Source organism: Maniola hyperantus, chromosome 12 (assembly GCF_902806685.2).
Source record: "Maniola hyperantus chromosome 12, iAphHyp1.2, whole genome shotgun sequence".
Classification (NCBI taxonomy): domain Eukaryota; kingdom Metazoa; phylum Arthropoda; class Insecta; order Lepidoptera; family Nymphalidae; genus Maniola; species Maniola hyperantus.
In genome coordinates, this window is record NC_048547.1 from 5,944,649 (window position 1) to 5,963,470 (window position 18,822).

Genomic DNA, 18,822 nt, shown 5'->3' on the forward strand with positions numbered 1-18,822 from the left:
TTATGTGTAGGTACTTTGTCCATTAAAGAATCTGTCCTTATGAGAATTTGTTTTAATGCGAACAAAGGATTCACGACACTGTTTTATATCACATCTTTTTATGGAGTTAAATGACCCATGTCTAAAAAACTGTATATTAAGTTAGTCAAAGTGAACCAGCGCATAAGTGACCCAGCCAATTAGCGAACGAGCTTCTCGTGAGGACAGGCCATTAACGTACCTAATTGGTCCCTTTAAGATTCCAAGCCAAAAACCGCATAATATGCTATGTTGAATCTGACTGAAATACAAAAATCTCTAGATTATACTTTTTAGAACCTTCTTTGAATCTTCAATTAATTGTTTGTTAGTCGATATAGAAAGTAATAATTCTTAGTTGTACTAAGAATTATTGTACTAAAAATACTTAAAAATTTTTGGTTAGTTATTATTATTATGACATCGACTTGTAAAGAGTAGGTATCCCCTAAGAAATGTTCCACCCCTAACTTTCATGTTAAATTCAGATCAAGTTACAGGAATCTCTCATTCTAGTAGGACCAATTTGCGGTAAGAGCTATATAATTATGTAGTATAAATCTATACTATAAATATAGTAGCTATAAATCGATATAATCCATCAATTTCAAACTGCAAAAGTTTTATATTAAATAGTCCAGTTGTTTGAATGAATAATTTTATAATGTACCTACCTAGAAGAATAATAGCTGTTGTAGTAGGTATTTATATAGTTTTTACAATACTATTACACACGCAAAATACTTCTTTAAAATGAAGAAGGTACGTAATTACCTCCGTAGACATGAATTCAGCCAAAGATTGTGTGAATTTAAAGCTGTCCGGAGATATACTCACAACAAGGTTCATCCAGTAAATAATTTTACTGCCTCCCGAGGAACAATGTTACTTCGACTGCCTTAACTCTCGCATACAAAATTAAATATTTTGTCAGAGAATGAATGCTGCGAAACGTTTAGGTAAAGTAATAAAATTTATCAAACGTTTGTCCCTATCTACTAAAATCTGTTTATTTTAGGTAGGTATTCAAGAAAGTGATCGGCATATTATTATTTGCAACGTAGCTATAAAGTTCTACCCGATGGATCTAGAAAATATAGATATTAGTTATTCAGATCCTACTAAACTAAGAAATTCAGAAATTAGAAATTACATCCACGTAAAGCCGTGGCCGTTCAGCTGGTTTTGCATAGTGCAATATAAAAAGTACATAGGTAAAACCTATGCATTATCATTATATTAAATTACTTCATGTTATCATCATATAGGTACATCACCAATCTCCATTGTAACACCTATTTTATTTTAACGCACGAAGGCTTTATCACTTTTGCGTAGATCACGCCATAAATTCCAAATCCAGTCTGAATCCTAACTTATGACCTTCAATGCTTTACACATTACATTTACACTTGGAAATAAATGTTATACCTTAGATTGAAACTTTGGCATGTTTTATGTAAATATTAATTTAATAGATTTTTTTAGACACTAGGGTCTTTAACTTTTAAACAAGCCTTTTATTTCACGTAGGTTACCTACTACTTACCAAATAAAAGGGAATTTGATAATAACAATAAAGAGCTTGACTGCTAACCATTAATCACATAATGGATGGAGTTTGCGGTGGGCTTCTATAGGTACCCTTCCACGTAAGACTAAACTAAGAGTAGTCCTATTAGGTGTTAGTTAAAGTAGCCGGGACCAACGGACGTCAAATTCTCAGTCCATTTATCGACTTAGGTCAAAGTTGTTTTAACAACCCCACTAAGAAAGGATTTACAAAAATTTCATCCGAGTAAAGCCAGACCAAGTAGATCTAGGTAGAGCCCAACCTCAACTGAGATGGGAAAGGACAAGTTAGTCACGACTCACAATAAAATTATTATGTTAATATCGGATAGAAAGAGCAAAAAACGAGTGGTCCGCAGTTGAGCATTTGCTAAATTGCAGATTGAGTGTGGTTTTTTGGCAGTAGGTAAAGGATAAAAAAAAGCCGCCCAAGTGCGAGTCAGGCTCGCGCATTGAGGGTTCCGTACTACAGTCGTATTTTTTTCGACATTTTGCACGATAATTCAAAAACTATAATGCATAAAAATAAATAAAAATCCGTTTTAGAATGCACCAATAAAACCCTTTCATATGATACCCCACTTGATATAGTTATCTTACTTCGAAAATTGAAAATACTAATTATTAGTTCATAACCACAATTTAATTTTTTTTGTGTGATCTAACCCTAAATTCACGGTTTTCAGATTTCCCCCCGAATGTCTGCTATAAGACCCACCTACCTGCCAAATTTCATGATTCTAGGTCAACGGGAAGTACCCTGTAGGTTTCTTGACAGACCGACAGACAGACAGACGACAAAGGGATCCTATAAGGGTTCCGTTTTTCCTTTTGAGGTACGGAACCTTAAAAAGTACCTAAGCTTACTTATTATTTGATTGATTTAAAAAACTTAAGCTTAGTGTCTTGCACTCTTGCACAAAAATCCAACGAAACCGGTAAATCTTTTGTATTCTTTAGCATTGTATCTTTTGTATTTTTTTTTGATTTAATTCTTTATTAAAAAAAAAAATAGGTTTCTACTGTAGCACTGTAGGTATAGGTACATTACAAAGTTAAACATTCTTATATTAATTAAGTTTGAGAACTTAAACGCATCTATATTTTACCTAATTATAAACCCCAAAGACACCTTTCGCCTGAACGCTAGCTAATTACAGAGTTTAGCGGTAATTTGACTCTTGAGAGCAGCACTAATTTGTGCGTTAGGAGGTCTCATCTTAACACTACCTATATTATAAATGCGAAAGTATGTTTGTTGGTTTGTCCTTCAATCACGCCGCAACGGAGCAATACATCGGCGTGATTTTTTTTGCATGGATTCGCTTCTTTTTCTCCCGGAAAAAACCAAAGTACAGACTAATAACATGCTGTTTTGATACTGCAACAATATCACTAAATCACACAACACGATTCAATGATCTGTCTATCGGGCTAGTAATGTTTAAAAAAACTAGATTTGTCTCGCTCTAGCAATGCGCAGGACTACATTTACTTATTATTATAAATTGTTAATATACAATTTGAAATTAAATATATCAAAAGAGCGACCACCAAATTTCTTGTTGGTTCAAGGTAGGACAGGCATAGTGAATGCAGTGCGATTCTTTTGACGATTCAAAAGCTCTTGTAAATGTTTATTTGAATACCTTCCTATTTTATATTTTATATGATACCGGGTAGGTACGGTATGGCGTAGGTACTATATGAAATGCGTGATCATGATCACAGAAAATATCATATTGTAAGTAGTCCATGAGCGATCTTTTCAGATCATTATCAAAGACATTTTAAACGTTTTCAAACGCTTAAACCACACTTAAACGCAGATTTAACTACAAGTACCTAAGTAACTTCAATTTGTATCTACGAGGGAAAGCTCTAAAGTTGAAGGAATTTGAATCGATTTAATAAGACTCACTAAAGCTTTCTAGTGAGATTTGACCAATCACCGTTTGGTAGTAATTTAGCCCTTAAGGTGACGCAGGACGCTCGACCGAAATTGGCAGCGCACGTGGGTAACATGTTTGCTTTTCACTTGACATTGTATGAGAAAGTTGAGAGGCACGATGATTTTCACCGAAATCAAGCGCGTGAAAAGGGTTTAGGTAAAGTATTTTTGAGAAAAAACTGCTGAATTTATGTTTGCAAAGTAAAGTTATTTCAACTAAAGAATAAATAAACTACGTCTAATGATAAATTGTTAAAGAATTTTCATATCCCTAATCTTATTTATTTACGCCCAAAGTTGTCATTAATTTAGTGTTAAAAAAGGAATCTTTTGGGCCTCGTAACTTTTAAATCAATATTTTTTTCAATGTTTTATATATCAATAAACCTAGATAATGACGAGATAAATCGATATAATTCTTAGTTTTGTGCGTACAATATCGACTATTGTTGTAATTTCCCTCCTACATTTGTATGAAGAAAGCACTGAACTGAGTCCCCTTAATACTAATAGCTGCAATTTGTTTTGTGAACGACTCCGCTTGAAATTTTAATGAATTAGTATAGGTAGGTACCTACTTAAGCAAATTATTTTTTAAATAACAGGTCGAGATGGCAATCAGGGTATGAGGCGGGGGGACGCCCCGCACACCCGAACGTCAAGGTACCTATTTATCTCGCTGCGCGCGCTGGTTGTAACCACGGAACAGAAAAAACAGGTTGTAACTATTACCTACCTATGGTTATAGGGTTCCGCAGTAAAACAAGAAGCCCCTATTGTTTCTTCTAGTCCGCCTGTCTGTTTCAGTTCAGGGTACCTCCCGAATATGAAAGGTGACTCGCCCCTTACGCCCTCGAGACTGACGGGTTCGGGTGACGTTAGAAATTGGGGACCTCGTCTTCACCGGCGAAGACGCTGTGCAGAGATTGTACATGTATAATTCGACTACAAAATAGGGTGGATCTCGGGTCGTTAAAGACGTGCTTATGGCGTCTTTTATTGGGAGGGTGAGTAGTATGCGAGTGCGGCGGATGTTTTGACCGCCAAGAGAGCGTCGCATGAGCGAGATTTTCCTTATTTAGCTCTTTTTGCTGCGACAAACTAATGGAGAGAGTTATTGCCGACAGTGTGCACATTTGACGAACAATCTCTTCTAGTGCCACATACGTCGATTGTACGTTTCCTGAGCGCGGCAATATTTGATAGTTAGTCGCTTCTTTGTCGGTGGTGGCCTAGTGTCTAACGTGGGTTTAATAAAAACTGCCATACCCCTTGCTTCCATCTAACACTGCATCATCACTTACCACGTGGGTCACGTACCAGGTGAGATTGCAGTCACCAGTCAAGGGCTAACTTGTATCTAAATAAATAAATAAAACACATTTTTGTTATCACTTCCTCGAAGTGAAAAAAAGAAAATTTGAAACCAAGTGTACCTAAGTTATGCTGTGTAGTTTACACAAGCCTTTCTTGTAAAGGCTTATTTTTTCCAGATTTATTACATACGCAGTAAACTGAGAACTTAGTAGTAAATAATAAATCCTACCTACTATAGGTACTTTGTGAATTCCGCATTGCAACAATTTTGAAACGCAGTAGACTTTACTCATAACAAAATTATCTTGAATAATTTATATATTTACAATTGAAACTTGGCGCTAAAATTAAACTTATTATATTCAGGAGTCAGTCATAATATGTTACGGATTTCATTGCTAAAATAGGTATCTACCTACTGCACGAAGCAGACTTTGTTAAAAAGATGTTGATATCGAAATAATTACTTGTCAATAACAAGGATCTTTTACATACCTTAAATAAGTTCCAGGTATTAGAGTAAAATATAGCTAGGTATAATAAAAGTGTTTGTGATTCATTCCTAGTAGGTAGGCGCCAAACCTACCCATACACAATAGAATCCTTAAGGCGATAATGCGTCCCAAAAGCGGTGTTGAGACACATTTCAATTATTATCATATACCTACATATTATCAAACAAAAATATTATTTTATGGTAACAGAGCACATAGAATTTTAAATATAAATATTTATTCAAAGCGTGCAACAAATTTGCGCTCGGTCGGCCCAGACTTTTCGATACATTCGCCTTTGCGATCCCATTTCGCCTTAAATATTTGTTAATTCGATGACAAGTTAATCTTTGACTACGATCTCATGAGATGGTAAGTGGTGATACAGTCGATGGAAGCGGACTAACTTTGAAGGGATACCCTATGTCATAGCCCTAATCAGTTTCCACGCGGCATCGTACCGGAATGTTAAATTGCTAGGCAGCGTGGTAACTAGCCATGGCCTAGCCCACCCACCACCATTTAGAAATTATTCCTTATATCCTAAACTGCCCCTACTGGGAATCAAAACCAGGACCTCCTTACAAGAGCACGGCGATAACCAAACCGTCATTTAAAAGATATCATAATATATATGAAATCAAGGAATAAAGCTGCGCAACAAGCTAGACGTATCTATGAATAATATATAGAGAAAAAAGGGGAACAGGATGGAGTAGAATAGTACATTTTAATTAGCTATGCAGAACTTACCAAAACTTTTCTTATAATTCGCCACATCCATAATATTCACAAGAACCTAGCTCTCCTTTTGAATTAGGTACACTAAAATTAAAAATCCAACCATACGAAAAACAATTATAGCGGCACGTTTTTTAAAACACTACAAAGAATTTTCATTAGTACACATTTATTTCGTAAAACCGGAATTTTACAGATAGGTAAATAAAAAATCACTTCGCTCCCTTGTGAATACGTGCGCGCCTAGCTAAATCATCACTGAAAAGTGGGTCGCGGGGTAGCCACTGGTATCGGCAAGAGTTCTCGTGTAAGGCCGAGGGTGTTGACTACGTAGCGGAAGCTGGTAGTTTAGAGTATTGCTTACCACTTGTCATGTTATCGCGGCGTGGTGCGGCCGAGTCGCATGTGACGGCTCACGGGAACAGACTGTTGCTCGCCGAGTTTCGGCCGGGTCGGGGCTGCGTGCGCACCTGAGCCGTGACCCCCTCTCCCTTCTTGAGCCCTCAGCCTAGGCCTACGCTGATCAAATGCCGCCAACGCAAACCACCACTTACAACTTGCCTCACAGCCAGCCTCAACCACGCCGTGCTTTGTCTCGACACAATTAAGGAAAATATACTAACCTATACAAAACAGTTTTGGCAACTTTAACTTAGGCGCAACGCTCACTGACGAAGTAGAGTGGCGCCGAAGCGTGGCTTTATCAACTTATGCTGAGTACTTACTTTGATATACATAGTGTTATAATTAAAATCCTGAGCCTCACGTCTACCTACGGGCCTCCAAACCTGGAGAAGTGTTTTTTTTTTTGTGGAATCCCGAATACAGTAAATAAAAGCTAAACTAAACGCCTGTTGAAAACCTAGGTAGGTACTCGAATACTTAGCCTTAGAAGAAATTTTATTTTTAACTAGATGATGCCCGCGGCTTCGTCCGCGTGGAATCAAGTTTTCAAGAATCCCGTGGGAAATCTTTGATTGTCCGGGATATAAAGTAGCCTATGTCCTTCAAAATCGGTTAAACGGATGGGTCCTGAAAGGCTAGCAGACAGACAGACAGACTTCACAGGGGCGGCATACCTACTTTATATCTGAGCTCTGGCATATTTTAGTACAAGCTGATTCCTGCGACTTCGTCCGCGTGGATTTACGTTTTTTAAAATCCCGTGGGAACTCTTTGATTTTTCGGGATTGTTGTCGTTGCTTGGTACCTACAATACCTAACAAAAAAAGAATGAATGAAATCGGACTACGCGTTAATGAACTACAACTCAGTATACATTTTAACTTTCGTCACCTCTCCTACGGGAACCATGCTGAATTTCGGGATAAAAAGTATCCTATATTCTTCCTCATAGTATGACCTCAAATCGTACCAAGTTTCATTGGAATCCATTCAGTAGTTTCAGCGTGATGCGCGGCCGTGATACAGACAGACAGACAGACAGACAGATAGACAGACAGACAGACAAAAATGAAAAAAATTACAGTTTTGGGTTCAGTATCGATTATAGAGTGCCCTCGAAAAAAAAATTTCAAAATATCTTCAATGTACAGAATTTGACCTGTTACAGTTTTATTATAAGTATTGATATTGATATTGATGTTGATTGATTTGATACAAACCACCACAATGGCGCCCCGCGGTGCGCGGTAGATACAATAACCACAGACAATTTTATTAATTTCCCTTTAATTAATAATTAAATAGGTACCTAATAGTTACCACCAACTGGAACCCAAGGTAAAATATTATAATTTAATTTCCCAGATTTATGTAAATCTTTTAAGATTTCACTACATAACAATTTCTGTATTATATTTATTACGTACAAAATATCATAATTGTTAGTCCTCGGGCAGATTTTGTCAATGACAAAGAATTTCATTTCAAAATTTAACGATAGCCTCTACAACATGAAGCGAGGTATTTAAAGAATCGCGTCGTCTGTAGGTACGGTTGACGGTTGTACCGGACTTTTAAATCAGTGCCTTTTAACCTAGAAAATTATAACAGTTTGAAACGCTGCTGACCTGAATCCGCATCTGTAAAATCTAAAAACTTTAGAAGTCATATAGGTATTACATGTGTTACATATGCCCTTACAATTTATAAGTTCAATATTATTAGGCACCAAGGTATTATCAAAAGTAAGCATAGAAATTTCGGAAGAATCTTGTGAAATATCTATGAAAAGCATTTACTAATCTTGAAACTGCATTTCCATATAATTTTATCACTTTGTTTGATGTTATAATTTCTTACACAGCTCTATATCTCAGGAATCATTCCAGTCGCCATGAGCCATCGAAAGGAAAAACTAATTAGGTATTGTTAATTTTCCAGCTCAATATATGAATATACTTCGACATAAGGTGGAAATATAATGTTCTTTATTTTTTCTATAGGTATAGTTAAAGCTTGCAGAACATTCTTTAGAACATTCCATGAGAACAAGAAGACGTTTTTATAACTCTCGGTATTGTACCTACTATAAAATAACAACTTTTAAAAAAAAGCTCCTTTTCTATTAAATGAGAGATACAGCAGCGACCTAGACCAGGAATTATATCATCAACCTTTGCAGAAGAGATCATAATGAGCCACAATTATTTTCTACACTGACGCATCAAGCACCAACATACTCGAATGACCACTCTCCAAGTCGATACTACATCATCGTAGACTATTGAAGGGTCTGTTCTTATAGATATAAGCTCGCATTGAAAGAATGATTTTGTCACATTTCTCATAATATCATGAGACGACGGACAAACAGACAACAAAGTGATCCTATAAGAGTTCCTTTTTTCCTTTTGAGGTACGGAATCCTAAAAATAAATAAAAATCTGTTTTAGAATGTACAGGTAAAGCCCTTTCATATGATACACCACTTGGTAGGTATATAATTATCTTACTTTGAAAATACTAATTATTATTCATGGTTTTCGGATTTTTCACTTTACTTGTGCTATAAGGCCTACCTACCTGCCAAATTTCATAACTCTAGTTCAACGAGAAGTACCCTATAGGTTTTCTTGACAGACACGACAGACGGACAGACAGACAACGAAGTGATCCTATAAGGGTTCCTTTCTTCCTTTTGAGGTACGGAACCTTAAAAATAATATTGGTATTATAACTTTTAAAATATGGTGACTGGTGCCCGAGTATCAAAATTCGGAAATGCCGCCTTTTCCAGTTAACGACAAAGTTAACCAAGGTGTATAATCAAATTGCGTCATCTTATTGCAAAAACTTACAACTTCGACGAAATATCTGTTATGAAAATGTTTCATTAATTAAGTTAGCGTTTTACTTTAACTTAAAACTCTATTTTAAAGTTATAAAATTATCTTATGAAAAAATTACCAAAAATAAGAAATGCTAAACGACAGCGTAGTATCCGGTTGCTTGAAGTAGTCGCTAGGCGGCGCCAGTAGTACAACGTCAGTCGTCTGTAATGTGTACCTATAGTTTCCTTCTGTTTTGAAACCCAAGCAAGCTAAGTGATTGAGTTCCTTGAACAATTAAAAGGGTTTTTCAAGTGTTTCATAGTGCAATTCTTCAGTTTGAAGAAGATGGAAAAGAGAGTTGTGTTGGAATTACGGGGAAGGAGCCCCTCGCAGGTAAATAAAATTTCAACTTCGTTATAGCTATCGGAATGTTTTGTCGATATGTATTTTCTGAGTTACATATTTCTAATGCCTTGCAATCAAAGTTATTAGCTTAAATAAACAAATATTTCATACCGTGTTCGGTTACCTCTAACCTAGAACGATATTGTAATTTTTAAGATGTGGCGTTATTGTTTATTGAAGTCGCAATTACCGATGTTACGTGCATTCGTATCCACGTTTTTAGCTCGCAATCAGACATAGTAGTTTATATTGATAAGCCGCTTGAAACATAAGTATTGTAATTCTACAAATAGAAATACAATTTCTTTCTCCTTGAATTTAATTTTTGAGGTTAAGTGTATAATAGGACACAAGCTAACTTTCGAAATTGAAGCGTAAGTGTACCAAAATCGGTGGGCTTACTATTTTATAAATTTGGAATAATTTATCAAATAGCTAGGCTTTTAGCATTGAGAAACGAGCCTTAACAGATCACATACATTCCATATTTTAATGGATTCACGGCGTTATCCCAGACATTATTTTCATGACCGCTCATGTTAATCAAAATTAGATAGATACCTATCTATAGTTAGGGGCTATTTGCAATAGGACTAGGTATAATTACGAATATGACTTGTTTCACGTAAAAGTTTCATAAAATATGAAAAAGTAGGTAATTTTGCTCTAAATATTGAATGTATACCTCCTCGGCGTAATTTCGCGCCCTTTCACCTGACCGTCCTCATACTTTGTAAAATTTTACTTTATGTGATAACATTAAATTTGGAAAATATTTTTAAATGTCTTATGCACTTGGCGCATCTAATAATTTTCCCTAAATTAAAAGTTATTTCATTTGTGTTTTCTTGACGCACGCCTTACCAAAACAGCGGCCATTTTTATTGCGTCGCGATGAATCGTGTCATCCGCCATTGCGAAACGAAAATTATCATTACAATATCAGCTACAATTCACGAATATATGAAATACATAAGAAAACGATTGCATTTACACATCTCCATTATGTTAAACTGAAGAAATTCTTATTATAAACACCCCTTTGTTGAAATTTTGAAACTGCGTTAGTCGAACCATTGACAACTTAGCACCATTTTGACGTTTTTGTTGGCTGTGTCGAGTGTCCTTTCTTGAAATCTTTACAGGAAACCAAATGCAGTACTTTTTCTATAAAAATATTTAACTTAGGTCGTGTTTGTACGAAACGCCTTTAGAAATACGCTATTATATTAATCATGACTGTTTTAAATATTTATTGTTAAACAAAATCATCTTATCTGTTAACGTAGCATACAGTCGATATCCTAAAAACAGGGCTGCCACCAATGATAAATTAAGATATTTTGATAAGTACAGAGTATACAAACATACTAAACATAAAATAAGTTTTTATATGTTCACTGGGGCCGATTCTCCTGTACACAATCTCTAAACTAAACTAAATTAAGAGGTTTAAATCTTATGCTATCCTTTTCCGCAAGCAACATTATGACAGGGATAGCAATAGATTTAGACGTGTCATTTAGTTTAGTTTAGAGACTGTGTACAATAGAATCGGCCCCAATATGATAATAAAATATAAAATAAGACTTTTTACATAAAATTAAACTTTTAAATAAGTTTTGTTGAAGGAATGCTACCATTTCCAAAACATAATATGCTATACCATTCAATGCATTTTGGGGTTCCGTACCCAAAGGGTAAAAGCGATACTTTCATTTCGCTTTATTTTACAGATCAAGGAGCTTAACTTGGATAACTGTAGAAGTACTAACATTGTTGGGCTGACAGACGAGTATACCAACCTTGAAATACTAAGTCTCAACAATGTTGGTCTCACCACACTTAAAGGATTCCCCACACTGCCCAAGTTGAGGAAGCTGGAACTCTCCGACAACAGGATATCTAATGGACTCAACTTTCTGAAAGGATGCAAGAGGCTAACTCATCTCAACTTGTCGGGAAATAAAATAAAAGATTTGGAGATGTTACAGCCACTGGATGAGTTTGAGAACCTGAGAGTACTAGATCTATTTAACAATGACGTCACTAATATTGATGACTACAGGGCGAAAGTTTTTGCATTGCATCCTTCTGTCAAGTACTTGGATGGGTAAATTTTTTGTTTACTTACATTGTGCGAAAAGGTGACTGAATGAAACTGAATTTATTCAGGGGAAAATAATCAAATAAATGCTTTTAAATAAATGATTAAAGTTAAAGGTTGAAAAAATCTAGAATTAATTACCTGACTTACATACATGAAATAGTTTATTAATTTTTAGGGTTCCGTACCTCAAAAGGAAAAACGGAACCCTTATAGGATCACTTTGTTGTCTTTCTGTCTGTCTGTCTGTCTGTCAAGAAACCTACGGGGTACTTCCCGTCGACCTAGAATCATGAAATTTGGAAGGTAGGTAGATCTTATAGCTGACATTTGGGGAAAAATCTAAAAACTGTGAATTTAGATCATGTGAAAGGTCTTCACCTGTACATTCTAAAACAGATTTTTATTTATTTTTATGCATCATAGTTTTTGAATTATCGTGCAATATGTCGAAAAAAATACGACTGTAGTACGGAACCCTCATTGCGCGAGCCTGACTCGCACTTGGCCGGTTTTTTAATCTCTTGAGTTCCACTTCAGTTTCAGCACATGACTCAAATCTTTAAACTCAATTTAACTGAAATCAATTAATTTCACTCCAGGGTTATTGAACACTCATTATTTCTATGAAATTCTTGGAATGACTAAGTAGGTAGACATATTTTTATTTAATTCAAATATTAGATGTAATTGGAAGACCCCCCACTGGATTCAGGCGGCGCAGGACTGTGGCGTGTGGAAGTCCCTACAAGAGACATATGTCCAGCAGTGGACGTCTATCGGTTGATGATGATTAGATGTAATGCCAAAATATTGGTTAAGACTTAAGACCAATATTCTTGAATGAAAAGTGTTTAGGTCATAGTTTCTGCCATGCCATGCTGGCCCAGTGCAGATTGGCAGACTCCACACACCTTTGTGAATATTTATGGAGAATTTTCAGGTGTGCAAGTTTCCTTACGATATGTTCCTTCACCATTATAGTAAGTGATATTTAATTGCTTAAAATGCACTATCACCGCTTTAAGCTCTTCTCATTCTGAGAGGATACCTATGCTCATTAGTGGGCCGGCGATGGGTTGCTCATGATGATGAATATCCATGAAGGGTTATAGAATCAAAAGAAGTATCTATTTGGAGATTTCCAAATTAAAGCCATCACCACTATACCATTGTACAAATCTAACAATTTTGACAATCAATAAGAGTAAAACGTTACCTATCTATACTAATAGTATAAATGCGAAAGTGTGTCTGTCTGTCTGTTAGCCTTATAAGAGCCATACGTTAAATCGATTTTGCCAAAATTTGGTATAGCGGTAGCTTGCATCCTGGGACATAGTCTACTGTTTATCCCGGAAAAATAAAAGAGTTCAAATGGGATTTTCAAAAACCTAAACCCACGCGGATGTAATCGTGGGCATCATCTAGTTTTGAATAAATCTTTTATTAATAAAAATCTAAAGACTTAGCACAACTCAATTGTAAACAAAGTATTCACATCATTTTCTAGATTTGACCGAGAGGACAGAGAGGCAGAGGATAGTGACGCAGAGGAGGAAGACGTTGAGGAACTCAATGGAAACAATGACAGCGAGGAAGGTAAGACTTAAGCAAAATGATACTTTTAACACTCAAATCAAATTGTATTGTTGCCTTATTCAGTTGAACACAACTCTCTTCAACCAACTAAAATTTGTGCTTTCTCATAATATTCTATGAAAAGGGTAAGGGTAAAACTTAAACCTGTCAATTTAATTAGTGGTTTATGTAATTCTGGACTGAACTAAATTGACTATAATCTAGTGCTATCTTTATCTGCAGGGACTATGGAGTATTATGAAAGATACAGGGTATTGGACAGGTTTTTAAAAACTGTTCTACGTTAATCACTGATGTCTAAGTACTACAGAAAGTGTATATTATTTAAATATCCCGCGCTTTCCTCACAATATGGCACCTCATATGTCATCGTGACGTCACCTGCTTGTATTTAACTCCTCACGCGCCATTTTAACTTATAGTGTCGAATTTCATGTCAAAGTACGATTTTAGTCCTTTTTTCAAAAGTGAACCCTTGGGTGAAATACTAAAGATACTTAAGTATTAATCCACGAATGTATACTAAAGAATCTTTGGTATACATTCGTGAGTGAACCGTACTTTTGACGTGACAGTTGACCCAATAGAGTTAAAATGACGCGTGAGGAGTAATTTTTTACGGACTATACTAAGCGCCCGTTTTGACGTTTGATTAAAAGTTGATTTGACTAGTTGTCAAATACCGGACTACAGAGGGACTACAAGATCAACAACACATTTTCATCACTATACATACCATGTTGTCATTTTTGGTAGTGCCAAAAATGGATGAGGGAGGCTTACTGGTACCGAAATTCATTAAATTACATCCTATAAAGTTGTGTATAAATACTGGCTTACAGATCTGGACATAGATTTGGGCCCTCTAGTGATTGACGATGACAGTTTGTCTGAGAGGCCCCCGGAGACATCGCCCAGTCTTCTCATGTCCTTGTATACAGTTTACGGTCTTCTATTCCATATGGGTTATCTTTTAAAAAGTAAGCATCATATCTTTATATTGTGATGCTTATGTGTAGATTCTTTTTAAAGGCTCTCCATGAAAAGTACATGAAAAATTAGCATAATTTGTGTGTATGATCTGGAAAGCCAATTAATACAGGTTTGTGACCGTGGTATGGGAGGGATGTATTCAATCAAGATGTCATATGTATTGGCAGAAATAGAATAGAAAGATATTTCATTGAAATGAACTTTTACAAGCATTTTTGAATCGTCACCACTGGTTCGGAATGCCCGTGAAGAGCCAGTTAGAAATTCGGCAGTTGCTCTTTTCAAAGATTCTCTATTTACAATATTATATTATGTATGAAAGTATTCCTGGAGCGAGCTGCGAGTTAAATTCATGCTCCGCTCTTTTATAATTATACATTTATTATCTTCGATTGTGTAATACTTTTTCAGGGGCATTACTTTTAATAGATTTTTTTAAATGTGGGCAAGTTTAAAAATGTGGATTTTTATAAAGATAGACAGTTAAATAATATGTATCTGATAAATATAGCTTCTTGTTACAGATTCGGAGGTGGACGACGAGGAAGACGAAGACGAGGATATATCGCTGAGCGCAGTTTATCGTGATAATTTAGGTATGTTTCATCATATACCTACACTAGCGACCCGCCCCGGCTTCGCATGGGTGCAATATAGATACTAATGTGGTGTCATTGAGGTGTCATTGCCTCTGAAACTCTCAAATGAGAGGATTTTTTCCGACCTAATTCACATTATTTCAATTTCTCTAGGGATCTCTAATTTTTTGAGAATTAAACTATAGCTATAAACCTTCCTCTTAAATCACTCTATCTATTGGTGAAAACCGCATTAAAATCCGTTGCGTAGTTTAAAAGATCTGCGCGTTCATACATACAGACAGCGGAAAGCGACTTTGTTTTATACTATGTAAAGATATTCTATCTGTCCATTATTCTGCTGCGGTAAAAAAGTAACATAGTATGGACACGTAACAACTATAAACATTTATATGATCGTAATTAGCCTCTAACTATTTTATCTGACTGCCGAAGACTAAAATATACATGAACTTTTTTATATGTCCAATCTCTCTTGTCATAACAAGTATAAGCCGCAATTTTTATTCGATACTTCATCGGCTCTGGCTATATTGTGTGTTTGTGGTGTAGAGGAGGAGAGCTCGGCCAGCTCACTGTTCGCGGGCAGCGACGTCGAGGAGGAAGAGGAGGACGACGACGACAACGACAACGACGCTGACGCCGAACACAACACCAAGGCTAAAGGTGACGAGTTTACTTGCTTCTTTGTTGTTACAGTTGGCATAAGGCAATAAGAGCACAGGACGAAATATACAGGGGTTTGTGCACAGGTACTGTATAATTCCCGGCAGTTAAATAGTCGCGTCTGACCTACGATGCGAGTATAGTAGCGCAGGGATAGTCCACGCGTTCGTGCTGTGCACGGATGTAATACTCATACTAATGCAGATGGCGACCTTGGGATGCGACGTGGCGTGCGGGCTGGTGTGCTCCGCTCCCTCGCGTTGCGCGCCCCACTGACGGCTAACAAATGCTATTGCATCGCGTCTTGCGGTTAACTTCAAGAACGACTATTTTAATTTACACAGACTATTTCTCGTGACGTCAGCCGTAAGAATGGACAGCGATGGGAGAACGATGGTGGATGATAGTTGTAAGTTTAGAAATGACACCACATTTTCCCAAACTTTTTGGCTGTAGCCAGTGGTGCAACCACGTCCATTAGTATTACTTCAGCTGTATATTTTACCTTTTATTTTTAATTTACGTAAGAGGTTTAATTAACTAAACAATCGGTTTGTTACACTAGATGGAGAGAACGCGCGCGAGCCCGAAGAGAGTACTCGGGGTAAAAAGCGAAAACATGAGGACGAAGACGAGAATTGAAAGTTGCCTTATGCGGAGTTATCTTACTAGTTCGTAAGTGTACAGCGCTCCGAAGCATCGGACAATAAACCTGATCATAGTAATGCAAAGTGTACCGACAACAGCCGGCGCGCTGCGGCGAGTCGGTATGGGAATATCCGAGTCCGAAACCACATGGGTCCATATGAACGCGACAAGAACTAAATCTTATCACCATAATCTGGAATTTTTAATGTGATGTCTTTTTGTGTGAAATCTGTAGTTTGTTGTCCGAAAGTTGATATTTCAATTGAATTGTTTATGTAATAATATTTTTTTTATTTTATTGACATGCTTACTTTAGTCTAATCGAATGAAATGCGAGTGCATGATTGTTGGATGTAAAATTTGCTCTCGGAATTTCTTAAAATTACAATATTATTGAAATTAGCTTTAAGTGGTAAGTACTATTAATATTAACGGTGAACGATGATCGGTCATACATTTGTAATTCTGTTTTTAAAATGATAAATTCTATGCGAGATATTCCGCCTGTGTACTTTATACAACCAATACTGATTGAGAAATTTGAAGGTAGATAACTGATGCCATCATCGCCATTTATGCGCCATAGTGACTGAAACGCATAATGTTTATCTACAAGAACAGAATATGATAAGTACTCGATCATTTTTTAAATCATATTGCTCCATACCGGATCAAACACTTCTGTATTATGAATGTTATATAAAATTAAAACCTTTGATGGATGTTACAGTTAATTCCAGTCAAAACTACTTATAACTGCGAAAATCTAAACTACTTTGACTAAAAATATTGGTTAAAAATAATTTTGCCAGAAAAATATTGGTACAGTTGACAAAAAAAATATCATTTAAAAGTAGTTTTAAATCTGAGCCCCCTGACTCCACACTGTAATCCGTCCCATCCCTAGTGATGAGTTACGCTAGAAGACTCGCTTCGTTGGCCACCTCCCCTCTTCGCGTCACTCGGCCTCGTAGTCTCAGAGTCACAAACTATGTATAGTATCCCTATTAATCTGTGTCACAACACTAGGAGTAGGACATGCAAGCCTGCGTAGAATCGGGGTACTCAGGTTTCGTTCTGGGTCACATTCAAATCTTGAAGTTACGAATTTGGTGAATTTATTCCAGCAAAGAGTATTTTGGCCGGAATTTCAGTCAAAAAACTATGTACTTTTGAACCAACTTCTAGTGACAAGTATTTTTGGATGAGAATTTGACTGTAACAGGTACATATTTTGGTTAACAATTTTTTCGAAGTTCTTTTTATTTGCAATATAAATATTATACCATTTTATCGTGTTGAAGGAAACAAAGCCTAAAACTTTGTTATACCAGGCTAGTCGTTCGGAGAGCCATTAAACAATAAATAAAGTCAATTGTTTTGTATTTAATATACAAACTTAACAGTAATCTTTATGTACAACACAAAAAAATCATAATGATGACGCTCTTCTAAAACATAATAAATAATTTATTTATATTAAAATTAGAGTCTATGCTCTAAATCTTACATAGTATGTATTTATAAATTTTCATAAATTTTAAATAATTTTGTAATCTCACATCGAAAACTTATGGCAATAGGTGGGATTAAATAGCAGACCTGAAAATTTTCAACAGCCTATGGGGAAAAATATCCAGTGAGTTTTGTGACCTGTACGCACGCACATGCTAAATTAAAATTTATCTCAGGACAGTCGACACGTCATCAGTTATAAACAGTAAAAATCGGAATATAATTATTTTAAACTAGAACTAGGTACATATAAAGTCTCCCGGAAAAACTTAAAAACTTAAATCGTGGAGAGAAAAAAACAACTGATATTTACAAAAATATAAGAACTAAGTTTAGAGCCAGAGCAGATTTTTTTCGAAGGTAAAAGGAAGGTTTTTGTAAAAACGTAATGATGAGTAAAATAATCCCCCTTTCGACCTCGTCTTGTTAAAACTTTTGGCCCAATCTGCCATAGGTTTTCCCTGATATGTATATTAGTAAATCTGATGTTCGTAGTGTTTTGTTCAAATTACCAGAATCTTATCATGATTTTTGATTGAATTAAATTAAATTCTTAGGACATCTGACGATTTCCGAGAATATTTTTCTATCATATTTTTAAATTTTAAAATAGTAATTAATGCACTATAATAATTATTATAACAATGTAATTTATAAATGTTTGGTTGATACATAATGGTGATGTGCCAGATAAATGTTGAAGAGAATTTTAGTTAAGTAATAATTTTATTATATTATGTAAGTCATTAAGTTTAAGTAATTTACAACTTGGTCTGTTGATATATATTATAATCCTATTAAAACTTTATTTCTGGGATTGTAAAATAAAAACTACATCCAAATTTCATTTGTTTTATTTACTTTATCATGTTTTTATAGGAAAGGAAGGGAAAGACGTCAGCCCTTCGGATGTCAAATTTCTTGATTTTAGATTTTTAGAACATTACATTATGATGAT

At 35.7% G+C, this 18,822-nt stretch overlaps 2 protein-coding genes across 5 annotated transcripts in view; one reads left to right on the plus strand and one right to left on the minus strand.

The window, feature by feature from the left end:
- LOC117987010 (uncharacterized) overlaps positions 1-11,007 on the minus strand; it is a 124,773-nt gene extending 113,766 nt beyond the window's left edge. Inside the window, exon 1 of one of the 3 annotated variants that reach the window (XM_069502126.1) lies at positions 10,599-11,007. The gene's annotated coding sequence lies outside the window, so the exon portion shown is untranslated. Of the gene's footprint in view, positions 1-6,105; positions 6,600-10,598 lie in introns of those variants that run through there. The other 2 variants (XM_069502125.1, XM_069502124.1) reach the window with 2 other exon arrangements.
- Mapmodulin (acidic leucine-rich nuclear phosphoprotein 32 mapmodulin) lies at positions 9,519-18,705 on the plus strand. 2 transcript variants are annotated; one of them, XM_034973777.2, is made up of 6 exons: positions 9,523-9,722; positions 11,471-11,847; positions 13,355-13,443; positions 14,961-15,032; positions 15,588-15,701; positions 16,267-18,705. In XM_034973777.2, the coding sequence occupies exons 1-6, from the start codon at positions 9,675-9,677 to the stop codon at positions 16,341-16,343; spliced, it is 777 nt and encodes a 258-aa protein (XP_034829668.1). In that variant the 5' UTR covers positions 9,523-9,674; the 3' UTR covers positions 16,344-18,705. The 2 variants fall into 2 exon arrangements, with proteins under 2 accessions (XP_069358228.1, XP_034829668.1); XM_069502127.1 differs by lacking the exons at positions 14,961-15,032; positions 15,588-15,701; positions 16,267-18,705 and adding an exon at positions 14,286-14,464 and having other exon boundaries at positions 9,519-9,722.
- The last annotated feature ends 117 nt before the right edge of the window (positions 18,706-18,822 follow it).

Bases quoted from the DNA above. Each gene is read 5' to 3' on its own strand.
- Mapmodulin (XM_034973777.2), top strand. From the start codon at position 9,675: ATGGAAAAGAGAGTTGTGTTGGAATTACGGGGAAGGAGCCCCTCGCAG. The intron at 15,033-15,587 runs GTATGTTTCATC...TTTGTGGTGTAG, and splicing joins AGTTTATCGTGATAATTTAG to AGGAGGAGAGCTCGGCCAGC. The intron at 15,702-16,266 runs GTGACGAGTTTA...TTGTTACACTAG, and splicing joins ACACAACACCAAGGCTAAAG to ATGGAGAGAACGCGCGCGAG.